We start from the raw sequence: 13,754 nt of genomic DNA, 5'->3' as shown, positions 1-13,754 counted from the left end.
CAAACACAGCAAGGCTTAAGCCCAAATTGCTGTTATTTCTCTACGGGGATGTGAGATGGGGAAGCAGGTGGTTGGGCTTAAAGGAAATTGTAATGGAGAAACCGAAGTTCAATGCCAACATTCCTCAGCTTGGTTGGCTAAGTTTTTATGGGTGTCAGCTGCTTTGTGCCTTCCCTACTCCTTGTGAAAGGTGGCCGGCCAACTTTTCCCTGTTCACAGGGCCAGCTAAATTTTTCCGGGGAAAACCCAATATTTAATTAGACTTTCAGGGATTACCAGGGTGTCTGGAATTTACATTTTGAGTTGACAGTTGAGATAGGTTTGTCTGATGCGATTGTGTTCTCTGCTTGAGAGATGTGATGCTGATTAAAGGGACCATGATATAAAAAGTGAGCACCTACTTATATTTGCCCTAAAAATGGCTTAAGTGGACAGAGGATTTTCTTGAACTTGATGGTCTCTGCATGTGTAGTAGGCATTCTGATGTGTATTCTCTGCTGTCATGATGATGAGATGCTGCAAGGTCGACTAATTAGTGTCCTGTACGTTTTATATCATGACCTTCTTCCACAGCTGTCCCTGTGCACATCTCAGCTAGTCACCTCCAAAAGCTCTTACAAACCAATGCTGATGACTTCACATCTAGGTACCTTAATGTCAGTGACTTCACTGTGACGGAGGATCTAAAGTCTTGCTATGAACATGTGTGGACTCTCTCCTGGTCCAACCAGGTTGGGGACTTGCCCAGCTTTATAAGGGTATGTATGGTATCCCTTTTGGTTTTGTGGATTTAGTGCTCTGGAGCAATTTTGTGAAAAAAAATCAGAATTATATGAATGAAAACTGTCATGATTTGTGAATTTTGTTGGAATATTCAAGTAAAGGGGTTCAATGATCTTTCTGAAAGTTTTCAAGACGTATTTTATATCTCATATTCCTGATAAAGCAGTTTAAACCCAACATCACATGATATAGGTAGAGAAGTTGTTGGTCAGTGTCCAGCATACAATAATTCCACATCTGTTATTGCATAATTTAAGCAGATGTGATTGACTTAGATTATCATGGAGGCAGATGGCACAGCAGAAGGAAGTTTAGGAAAGGATTTGCTGTCTTTGGATAATGACAAAACCAGATGCTCTTGCATATTTAGGGTTTTAAAAAATAATCTAACGATCATCTAGCGTTTGGTTTTATGAAGTGAAACCCGAGATGAAATTTTATTCTTGTTATTTGGTATTGCGGGTCATCTGGTTTTCAAACAGAATCCTTGGGTGGAGATTGAGGAAGGATAGGAGTCATCTCATGGCACTTGTTTCCTGACATTTTATTTTAATATTTTGGATTGAAAACTTGTAAAATAGAAAAGCACATGGAAACAAAATATCTCAAGACTTAGAAGATCAGTATAGTGTGCATTTTTTTGGGTAACTCTACTTGCATATAAATATTCTTCTAATCTACTGGGGCTTTCATTAGCCATTACTTACTATTAGGTTACTAGATTTCAAGCCCCGTCTCTCCATTTTCACTTTGTAGCTATCTGATTATCTTAAACAGAATGTGAAAACACCCTTTGTTATTTGTTTTAAGCAAGATTAGACTTGATTCCATGGCAGAATTCACCAGAACTGTAACCATCTTAGGTATCTGATGAAAACCTAACGGGAGTTAACCCTGCTGTAACCACTCGTGTGGTATATGATGGTGGAGTCTTCCTTGGACCCATATTTGGAGACATGTTGGTCACTGCCAACCAGTACACTCAGGTGAGAGCGGATGGGCCACCCAAAGTGAAATACTAGTTTCAGGTCTACTGCAGCCCCTCCTGATTTGTAATGTGGACCAATCCTAAAGGTCAGCTTTCTAATTTGCAAAACAGAGAGAGCTGTGGCTGTGCTTTTCTACCTCCACAGGGTATGGAGAGTACGCTGAAAATATAAGTGCTTTGTAAATACAACATCCTGTTATTATAATTATTGATGCTACTATGGTACCAAAAATAGAGAACCTCTCTAGCTACATATGATTTATACCTCCACACAGTGGCCTTGGAAAGTAAATGAGCTAAGTCAACCCCTTTTCTCTTTAAAAATGTCCTTTGCTATTTCCCATCTGCCCATACTCTTGTTATAAGTCATCTGCTTTTAATTAGAGACAATTTTGAAATGCAAAACTATAAAGAATAATATAACCAACACCTGGGTACCCAAACGAGGATTAACAATTGCCAACATTTGATGTATTTATTTTATTTTTGGCCTTTATGAATAACGTGAAACACTACAGATGAAGAGTTTCTTATCACCTGTGCCTTCATGCCATCCCAGTTCCCCTTCCCTTATAAGCAAACACTATCATAAATATAGTGTGTGTGCTTTTAATCCTTATTTTATATGTAGAGAATCAGAGTTCAATCTTTTTCGCCTTTCTTATCTCCAAGTATTGTAGAGTTCTATTAGATTAACCTTAGTCCCAGTGAGAGGAAAAGACATATAATTTATTCTTGGGGACCTCCCATTTTAGGATAAAAAAGACCCCAAGCCAAATGTCCAAATACACTCTGATCTTCAGTTACACATCCATGTAGCAATGGTAGAACAGAGGTGCCTACTTCACTGGCATTTACCAGCAAAGACAGGGCTTTTCACAGGAAGTAGGTACTCAGTTGAAAATATAAAGTGATAAAAAGTTCTCACTCAGTTTGAATTTACTTCTGTGTGCCAGAGAGGGAATTTACTCCATATTGAACATATTTAATTGCAAAAATGTTAGGTTTCCGCTTATTTACCATCGTTTTAAAAAAGCCTAACATGTTTGGAGTCATGCTTTACAATTTAGGGTCTATTACTGGAAAATAGAAGGAAAAAAAAGAGAATAAGTGAATCATTAACACATTTTAATTTGGGCAAACTTCACAAGTACTTTATTAATACACTGGAGCGTATGAAACATGAACGTTTGCTTTTAATGCTTTTGTCTTTGCCAGGTGGTTGTGCGAGTGAACGACATACCAGCTCATTGTTCAGGTTCCTGTTCCTTCCAATACCTTGAAGGGTCAACTCCCCGGGTCCACTCTGTGTGGTATGCCCTTGGTATGATGTGCACTTGGCATTGAGATGGGCATGAACTTTATTTTTTTATTGAAGTATAATTGATTTACAATGTCATGTTAGTTTCAGTACAGTGATTCGGTTATATATATGTATACACATATATATACATATATATATATATATATATATATATGCTTTTTAAGATTCTTTTCCCTTATAGGTTATTACAAATATTGAGTATAGCTCCCTGTGCTATACGTTAGGTCCTTATCTGTTTTATATATAGTAGTGTGTATATGTTAATCCCAACCTCCTAATTTATCCCTCCCCCACCTCTTTCCCCTCTGATAACCATAAGTTTGTCTTCTATGTCTGTGGGTCTATTTCTGTGCATGAACTTTAGACTGACTTGTTGGAGACCGTGTACCTGGTGATGTGTGGGTAGAAGGTGTGTCCGTTCATGGGGTGGATGTTGAGTGATGCAGCAGAAGGTGAATTTTTTAGCCAATCTAAATGAAATGGTTATGATTTGAAATGGTGGATTTTTTTTTTTTCTTGGCTGCATCGTGTGGCATGTGGGATCTTAGTTCCCTGACCAGGGTTTGAACCCGCGCCTCCTGCAGTGGAAGTGCAGAGCCTTAACCACTGGACTGCCAGGGAAGTCCCAAAATGGTGGATTTTTGATGACTTAAAATGTTGTATTCTCTTTGTCCCTTGTTTTGAAATATTCTTTATTTTTATTTTTTCCCCATTTTTTGTTGACTAGTGATTTCTCATCACTTGATTGAGAAAATTTAAGATGAGGGCTCTATGCTATTCAAATCAATATAGATTCCAATGCATGAGTCAGCATTTAATTCCTTGAATTTTGGGAGAGGAAGGTGAGAGGGAATGAATATTTGATAGAGTTCTTGTAAATGGAGTGATATCACTGAGAAATGATTTCTTTCTTTTAATTTCTTTCTTCTTTTAAGGTGACATTGACCTACTGGTCTGTATTACTGGAAATAGTTTCTCTGGTGACTCCGAGGCCTTGCAGGTTACAGTGAACAAAACAAGTTGCAAAGTTATTTTCTCAAACCAAACGAACGTGGTGTGTCAGACAGGCCTGCTGCCCGTTGGAGTGCATCAGATTTCAATGTTGGTGAGACCCTCTGGTCTTGCCGTCAATGCCAGTGGAGGAGGCCTCTTCCTAAACGTGGAGCCCAGACTGGATGCTGTGGAGCCTTCCAGAGCTGCAGACATTGGTAATCCGGGGACACCTGCATTGCATCTGACCCTCTGAAGCTAGCATTCTTGCCCATCTGCAGGAGTCTAGTCCTGCCATGTAATGAATTCTGTAGCCACTGTGATTCACAGCTTTCTGTTTTCTGCCATCAGCATTTCTTCCAGTGAGTAATAGACATTTGAGCCCTTAAATGAACTCACTTGCCACCTAAAGGACCATAGTTTGGCTGATGGTGTCAGGCATTACTGGGTCAATCATTGAGTCATTGAGACAATCTGATCAAATGGAAATGACACTAGGAGGGGGAGTTAGGACATGTGCCTGGGTTTTCAGCCTCCCAAACTCAGAAGTGTGACCTTAGAAGTTTCAGATACTTCTGTGGGACTTAGTTTCCTAACGGTGATGAGGATGGGCACAGGATTGTTTACTGAGTACCTGTTCTAGGTAGTCGCACACCCTAAATGCTTACAGCCGCTGGAAAGGTGGAATTATTATCCACATTTTTTCAGATGAGATAATAGTATTTCTAAGAGAAGAGTGACTTGCCCAAGGCTTCCCGTTGGAAAGAGGTGGAGCTAGGATGCAAACCAGGATTGTGGGACGCCAAGGCTCCTGCTGCTTCTACCTCACCATGCTGTCTTACCCATGCAATGGGCTGAACAATGCTTAGACCTCTTAGTTTTGAGTGAGATTAAAATGAGCCAACAGGTGGGAAAGTCCCTTGAAAATTAAAAACATTTGCAAATGTGAAGTACAGGCCTGGCCCACTAGGAACTTAATGGGTGTTTCACAAATGTTTGTAAAATGACGTACACTTGGATACTTGGCTAGCAGTCAAAGCCAACTACCATTTGAGTAGTGGGGTATGGAGAGGTCAGCAGGGCTTGCCAGCATCAGCCCCGTGCATTGGGTCTTAGTGCCATGGCAACCAAGGCTCTCCCCAGGCTTTCTGAGGGACACAACCTGTTTAAAACAACCCAGCCAGACTGCAAGAATCTCAGGAACACTCATGCTTTATATGTTAATATATGATTTTTAGAGCATAAAATTTTTTCCTTAATGCCTTGGATTTTTGTCATTGTTTATTCTGTTGGCCAAAGATTCGTGGCTTAGAACACTTATTAAAGTAGTGTTTCCTGGCTACAAATTCATTGTTCAAAAGGAACAGTTGATTTCTGAATTTACTTGGCTTTATAGAGTAAATCAAGAGGCCTGCTTTTTTCTTCTCGCACATAAAACCGAACAAGCTTGCCCTTATTTCTCAGTGATTTAAGGAGGGAGCCAGATGGTCTGTGGTGCTCAGAGTGAAAGATCACACTCTATATTAACCCAATAATTATTAGTTTGAGTCTTCCCACCAGATGTATAAGTGGCTTTGATCTTCCTATAAAGTTATCTTTGCAGTTCAGACCACACCATCCTTCCCCACTGGACTCCCCCACTGGACAGCAGGTACCTCCAGGGCAGACAGGTGACTCAGTCAGCTTTGTCCTCTACACAGAGTGACTCACACAGGCAGACCGGCCAACTCTCCCAGTTTCCTGGGACTGAGGGGTTTCCCAGGATGCAAGACTTTCTGTGTTAAAATTGGGACATGGAACTCTAAGTGCTAAAACTTGGAAAGTCCCAGGCAAACTGAGTTGAGTTGGTTACCCTGTCAGGGTATGCTGTACCAACAATACATGGTGAAGAGTTTGTCTAGGAGGACTGTACACCACTCCTCTGTATTTTAGTGAAAGATGGAAAACTCAGAGAAGGGATAATGTTGGGTGGGTCCAAATTAATCTCTGGTATGACCGAGGGGAAACGGAAGAAGAGAGAGATTCTAGCTGCTACTTTCTTTATTACTGGATTTAAACTTTCCCTCTGAACCCTTCCTCCGCCCTGCCACCTACCTAGTACGAACCAGTATCAGTCCATCCATCCATCCATCCATCCATCCATCCATCCATCCATCCATCACTCAACACTGACTAAGCCACCCTGCGGAAAGCTCTGTGCCAGGTGCTGAAGACCTTGGTTCTCAAAGTGTGGTTCTGGACCAGCAGTATCTCCATCATCTGGGAGCTTGTTAGAAATGCAGTCTCAGGCCCCATCTCTCACCTCCTAATCAATCTGCATGTTCACAGGATCCTCAGGCAATTTCTATGAATAGGGTAGTTTGAGCAACACTGCTATTGGGGATTTAAAGAGAACCAGGCTGAGTCCTACCAACAAGGAATTTTCAGAACAGTTGAGTATGTAATGAATACATGTAATAATGTGATCAGTAATATTCCAAATCACCACTTGCCCATATGCCAAGTGCCCTTAAAAAAAAATATTGGTTCATTTCTGTGTGTTAGGTCCTAAGTGTGGACCCTTGTGAGGCACTTCAGCTTTCAAATGGGAATGGCATTGTCACTGCCTCTCCAACTTTTAATTATTATCAACAATAATAACGACAACAATTTATTTAGCTCTTACTATGTGCCAGTCACTATGAATGTTGAGGATACAATAAATTGAAACAAAGTCCCTGCTCACCTGGAGGTAAGTGTGTAAGAGAAAAATATAGCAGGGGAATAGTGACAGAGGGAGTGGTGGTTGTGATAGGATGGTCACTGGCATTGGAGAAATGACAAGGATGTCACTGGAGGACGGAGACAGGGAGGAAGTGAAGGAATGAGTCCTGGGGAAATCTTGGAGGAGATTCTAGGCAGAGGGAACACCAAATGATAAAATCTTAAGTCAGAATGAGCTCAGCTTGTTCCAACCAAGGAGGTTTCTGTGGCTGGAATAAATTGAGTGAGGGGGGTGGTAGGAGATGACTGGGAGCAGATCATATGGCTTTAGAGGCTATGAAAGGATATTGGGTTTTTGTTGTTGTTGTTGTTTTTTGGCCATGCCGTGTGGCATGTGGGATCTTAGCTCCCTGACTAGGGATTCAACCTGCGCCCCCTGCAGTGGAAGCTCAGAGCCCTAACCAATGGACTGCCAGGGAAGTCTGAAAGGATGTTGGCTTTAATTCTGAGCGAGACAGGTGCCATTGGAAAAGTTTAAGTGCAAAAGCAACATGATCTGACTTAGGCTGCTGTGTGAGGAAATACTGTAGGGAGGCAAGGATGGAGGCTACTGAAGCCATCCAGGGGAGAGAGAATGTTGGGTTGGACTAGGGCAATATCTCTTAGAAATATATATTTATCATTTTATTGTTGTTGCTTGTGCCTTGGTGTCCTATCTAAGAAACGATTGCCTAATCCAATGTCACAAGATTTATACCTATATTTTCTTCTAAGAGTTTTATAGCTTTAGCTCTTGCATTTAGATGTATAATTCATTTTTAGTTAATTTTCGTATATAGTGTGGGTTAGGGGTCTGTATTAGTTTTCTAGGGCTGCTTAACGAGGTACTGCAAACTAGATGGCTTAAATAACAGAAATTTATTGTCTCACAGTTTTGGAGGCTATAAGTCTGGTATCAAGATGTCAGTGGAGGTGATTCCTTCTGCAACAACCTGTGAGAAAGAATTTGTTTCATGCCTCTCCCCAAGATTCTGGTAGTCTGCTGGCAATCTTTGGCATTCCTTGGGTTGTAAAAGCATCACCCTGATCTCTGCCATTATCTTCACATGGTGTTCTCCCTGTGTCTTTTATGTACCCAAATTTTCCCTTATTATAAGGACACTAGTCATATTGAATTAAGGACCCACTCTACTCCAATATGACCTTGTCTTAGTTAAGTACATCTGTAATGACCCTATTCCCAAATAAGGTCACATTCTGAGGTACAAGTGGCCAGGACTACAACATATGAATTTTGAGGGGGACACAATTCAGGACTCATCTTCCTGGTGTTGAGCCCTAGGGTTGGGGTGCCCAATATGTGGCTCAAACCCCTCACTCCCCAGGGAGGGTCCCCGAGCCTGAGATATCCCCCTTTTCTTCTGTGTCCCCTGCTAGGGGTGTGGGTCCTGAGCTGATTGCTTCTCCTCCCTTCCCACCCAACTCTGTGAGGATTTTCTTACAGCCTTGGTTGTAGAAGAACCTTTATGCCAGCATCCAGGTTGTTTGCAGTGAGAGTTGCTCCACATGTAGATGTATTTTGATGTGTTTGTTGGGGGAGGTGAGCTCTGCACCATCCTACTCTGCCACCTGATCTCCCCAATTATAGCTGTTTTATAAGGTATTTTAATGTCTGGCAGAAGACCCCTTCACTCTTATTTTTGAAATTTTGTTTTCTGGCTATTGTTTATTTTTCATTGAATTTTAAAATCAGCATGTCTAATTTAAATTAAAAATGTTTTTTGTATTTTTATCATGATTGTATTGATGCTTTAGTTTAACTTAGAAAGGTATGCCACAGGCATCTTAGGTAGCCTCATCCACAAGAGGGCAGACAGTAGAAGCAAGAAGAACTACAATTCTGCAGCCTGTGGAAGGAAAAACCACATTCACAGAAAGATAGACAAAATGAAAAGGCAGAGGACTTTGTACCAGATGAAGGAACAAGAATAAAACCCCAGAAAAATAACTAAATGAAGTGGAGATAGGCAACATTCCAGAAAAAGAATTCAGAATAATGATAGTGAAGATGATCCAGGACCTCGGAAAAAGAATGGAGGCAAAGATCGAGAAGATGCAAGAAATATTTAATAAAGACCTAGAAGAATTAAAGAACAAACACCTAGAAGAATTAAAGAACAAACAAGCAGAGATGAACAATACAATAACTGAAATGAAAAATACACTAGAAGGAATCAGTAGCAGAGTAACTGAGGCAGAAGAACGGATAAGTTACCTGGAAGACAGAATGGTGGAATTCACTGCCATGGAACAGAATAAAGAAAAAAGCATGAAAAGAAATGAAGACAGCCTAAGAGACCTCTGGGACAGCATTAAACACAACAACATTCGCATTATAGGGGTCTCGGAAGGAGAAGAGAGAGAGAAAGGACCCGAGAAAATATTTGAAGAGATTATAGTCGAAAACTTCCCTAACATGGGAAAGGAAATAGCCACCTAAGTCCAGGAAACATAGAGAATCCCAGGCAGGATAAACCCAAGGAGAAACATGCCGAGACACATAGTAATCAAATTGGCAAAAATAAAAGACAAAGAAAAATTACTGAAAGCAGCAAGGGAAAAATGACAAATAACATACAAGGGAACTCCCATAAGGTTAACAGGTGATTTCTCAGCAGAAACTCTACAAGCCAGAAGGGAGTGGCATGATATATGTAAAGTGATGAAAGGGAAGAAACTACAACCAAGATTACTCTACGTGGCAAGGATCTCATTCAGATTTGACGGAGAAATCAAAAGCTTTACAGGCAAGCAAAAGCTAAGAGAATTCAGCACCACCAAACCAGCTCTACAACAAGTGCTAAAGGAACTTCTCTAAGTGGGAAACACGAGAAGAAAAGGACCTATAAAAACAAACCCATAACAATTAAGAAAATGGTAATGGGAACATACATATCGATAATTACCTTAAACATGAATGCATTAAATGCTCCAAGCAAAAGACACAGGCTTGCTGGATGGATACAAAAACAAGACCCATATATATGCTGTCTACAAGAGACCCACTTCAGACCTAGAGACACAGACAGACTGAAAGTGAGGGGATAGAAAAAATATTCCATGCAAATGGAAATCAGAAGAAAGCTGGAGCAGCAATACTCATATCAGATAAAATAGACTTAAAGAATGTTACAAGAGACAAGGAAGGACACTACGTAATGATCAAGGGATCAATCCAAGAAGAAGATATAACAAATATATATGCACCCAACATAGGAGCATCTCGATACATAAGGCAACTGCTAACAGCTGTAAAAGAGGAAATCGACAGTAACACAATAATAGTGGGGGACTTTAACACCTCACTTCCACCAATGAACAGATCATCCAGACAGAAAATTAATAAGGAAACACAAGCTTTGAATGACACAATAGACCAGATAGATTTAATTGATATTTATAGGACATTCCATCCCAAAACAGCAGATTACACTTTCTTCTCAAGTGCACACAGAACATTCTCCAGGATAGATCACATCTTGGGTCACAAATCAAGCCTCGGTAAATTTAAGAAGATTGAAATCATATCAAGCATCTTTTCCGACCACAACGCTATGGGATTAGAAATGAATTACAGGGAAAAAACCGTAAAAAACACAAACACATGGAGGCTAAACAATACGTTACTAAATAACCAAGAGATCACTGAAGAAATCAAAGAGGAAATCAAAAAATACCTAGAGTCAAATGACAACAAAAACACGACGATCCAAAAACCTATGGGAGGCAGCAAAAGCAGTTCTAAGAGGGAAGTTTATAGCAATACAAGCCTACCTCAAGAAACAAGAAAAATCTCAAATAAACAATCTAACCTGACACCCAAAGGAACTAGAGAAAGAACAAACAAAACCCAAAGTTAGTAGAAGGAAAGAAATCATAAAGATCAGAGCAGAAATAAGTGGAATAGAAACAAAGAAAACAATAGCAAAGATCAATAAAACCAAAAGCTGGTTCTTTGAGAAGATAAACAAAATTGACAAACCTTTAGCCAGACTTATCAAGAAAAAGAAGGAGAGGACTCAAATCAATAAAATTAGAAATGAAAAAGAAGTTACAACAGACATCGCAGAAATACAAAGTTTCGTAAGAGACTACTGTGAGCAACTCTATGCCAATAAAATAGACAACCTAGAAGAAATGGACAAATTCTTAGAAAGGTATAACCTTCCAAGACTGAACCAGGAAGGAATAGAACATATGAACAGACCAATCACAAGTAATGAAATTGAAATTGTGATTAAAAACCTTCCAACAAACAGAAGTCCAGGACCAGATGGCTTCACAGGTGAATTCTATTAAACATTTAGAGAAGAGCTAACACCCATCCTTCTCAAACCCTTCCAAAAAATCACAAAGGAAGGAACACTCCCAAACTCATTCTAACTCATCATCCTGATACCAAAACTAGACAAAGATTCTACAAAAAAAGAAAATTACGGACCAATATCACTGATGAGTATAGATGCAAAAATCCTCAACAAAATACTAGCAAACAGAATCCAACAACATAATAAAAGGATCATACCCCATGATCAAGTGGGATTTATCCCAGGGATGCAAGGATTCTTCAATATATGCAAATCGATCAATGTGATACACCATATTAACAAATTTAAGAATAAAAACCATATGATCATCTCAATAGATGCAGAAAAAGCTTTTGACAAAATTCAACACCAATTTATGATAAAAACTCTCCAGAAAGTGGGCATAGCGGGAACCTACCTCAACATAATAAAGGCCATATATGACAAACCCACAGCAAACATCATTCTCAATGGTGAAAAACTGAAAGCATTTCCTCTAAGATCAGGAACAAGACAAGGTTGTCCACTCTTACGACTATTATTCAACATAGTTTGGGAAGTCCTAACCACGGCAATCAGAGAAGAAAAAGAAATAAAAGGAATACAAATTGGAAAAGAAGAAGTAAAACTGTCACTGTTTGCAGATGACATGATACTATACATAGAGAATCCTAAAGATGCCACCAGAAAACTACTACAGCTAATCAATGAATTTGGTAAAGTTGCAGGATACAAAATAAATGCACAGAAATCTCTTGCATTCCTATGCACTAACAACAAAAGATCAGAAAGAAATTAAGGAAGCAACCCCATTTACCATTACAACAAAAAGAATAAAATACCTAGGAATAAACCTACCTAAGGAGACAAAAGACCTGTATGCAGAAAACTATAAGACACTGATGAAAGAAGTCATAGATGACACAAACAGATGGAGAGATACACCATGTTCTTGGATTGGAAGAATCAGTATTGTGAAAATGACAGTACTACCGAAAGCAATCTACAGATTCAGTGCAATCCTTATCAAATTACCAGTGGCATTTTTTACAGAACTAGAACAAAATAATCTTAAAAGTTGTGTGGAGACACAAAAGACCCCAAATAGCCAAAGCAGTCTTGAGGGAAAAAAACGGAGCTGGAGGAATCAGACTCCCTGACTTCAGACTATACTACAAAGCTACAGTAATCAAGACAGTATGGTACTGGCGCAAAAACAGAAATATAGATCAATGGAACAGGATAGAAAGCCCAGAGATAAACCCACGCACCTATGGTCAACTAATCTATGACAGAGGAGGCAAGGATATACAGTGCAGAAAAGACAGCCTCTTCAATAAGTTGTGCTGGGAAAACTGGATAGCTACATATAAAAGAATGAAATTAGAACACTTCCTAACACCATACACAAAAATAAACTCAAAATGGATTAGAGACCTAAATGCAAGACTGGACACTATAAAACTCTTAGAGGAAAACATAGGAAGAACACTCTTTGACATAAATCGCAGCAAGATCTTTTTTTGATCTACTTCCTAGAGTAATGGAAATAAAAACAAAAATAAAAAGACAACCCTCAGAATGGGAGAAAATATTTGCAAACAAATCAACAGACAAAGGATTAATCTCCAAAATATATAAACAGCTTATGTGGCTCAATAGTAAAAAAACAAACAACCTAATCAAAAAATGAGCAGAAGACCTAAGTAGACATTTCTGCAAAGAAGACATACAGTGGCCAAGAAGCACACGACAGGTTGCTCAACATCACTAATTATTAGAGAAATGCAAATCAAAAGTACAATGAAGTATCACCTCACACCAGTTAGAAAGGGCATCGTCAGAAAATCTACAAACAAATGCTGGAGAGGGTGTGGAGAAAAGGGAACCCTGTTGCACTGTTGGTGGGAATGTAAATTGATAAGCCACTATGGAGAACAGCATGGAGGTTCCTTAAAAAACTAAAAATAGAACTACCAAATGACCCAGGAACCCCACTACTGGGCATATACCCAGAGAAAGCGATGATTCAGAAAGACACATGCACCCCAGTGTTAATTGCAACACTATTTACAATAGCCAGGTCATGGAAGCAACCTAAATGCCCATTGACAGATGAATGGATAAAGAAGTTGTGGTACATATATACAATGGAATATTAGTCATAAAAAAGAACGAAATTGGGTCATTTATAGAGACATGGATGGATCTAGAGAGTGTCATACAGAGTGAAGTAAGTCAGAAAGAGGAAAACAAATATAGTATATTAACGCATATATGTTGAATCTAAAAAAATGGTACAGATGAACCGGTTTGCAGGGCAGAAATAGAGACACAGATGTAGAGAACAAACGTATGGACACCAAGAGGGAAGGTGGTGGTGGTGGTATGAATTGGGCGATTGGGATTGACATGTATACACTAATATGTATAAAATAGATAACTAATAACCTGTTGTGTAAGAAATAAAGTAAAATTCAAAAAGAAAAGAAACGTATGCCACCTTACAATGTTCACTCTTGCCGTACACTTACTTTAGTTTTCTTATTTAAGTTTTAACTCATCTGTTACGTTTGTCAGCAGCATTTCAAAGCTTTCT

The 13,754-nt window shown here is 39.4% G+C and overlaps 1 protein-coding gene across 1 annotated transcript in view; it reads left to right on the top strand.

The window, feature by feature from the left end:
* PKHD1 (PKHD1 ciliary IPT domain containing fibrocystin/polyductin) overlaps nt 1–13,754 on the top strand; it is a 430,010-nt gene that overhangs the window by 39,132 nt on the left and 377,124 nt on the right. Inside the window, exons 23-26 of the mRNA XM_065885004.1 lie at nt 574–758; nt 1,647–1,769; nt 2,990–3,095; nt 4,031–4,303. Coding sequence (XP_065741076.1) covers nt 574–758; nt 1,647–1,769; nt 2,990–3,095; nt 4,031–4,303 — 687 coding nt within the window. The remainder of the gene's footprint in view (nt 1–573; nt 759–1,646; nt 1,770–2,989; nt 3,096–4,030; nt 4,304–13,754) is intronic.

This window comes from Phocoena phocoena, chromosome 10, assembly GCF_963924675.1.
Source record: "Phocoena phocoena chromosome 10, mPhoPho1.1, whole genome shotgun sequence".
NCBI lineage: Eukaryota > Metazoa > Chordata > Mammalia > Artiodactyla > Phocoenidae > Phocoena > Phocoena phocoena.
The sequence above is the reverse complement of the archived record's forward strand: the minus strand, read 5'-3'. Positions and strand labels throughout refer to the sequence as shown.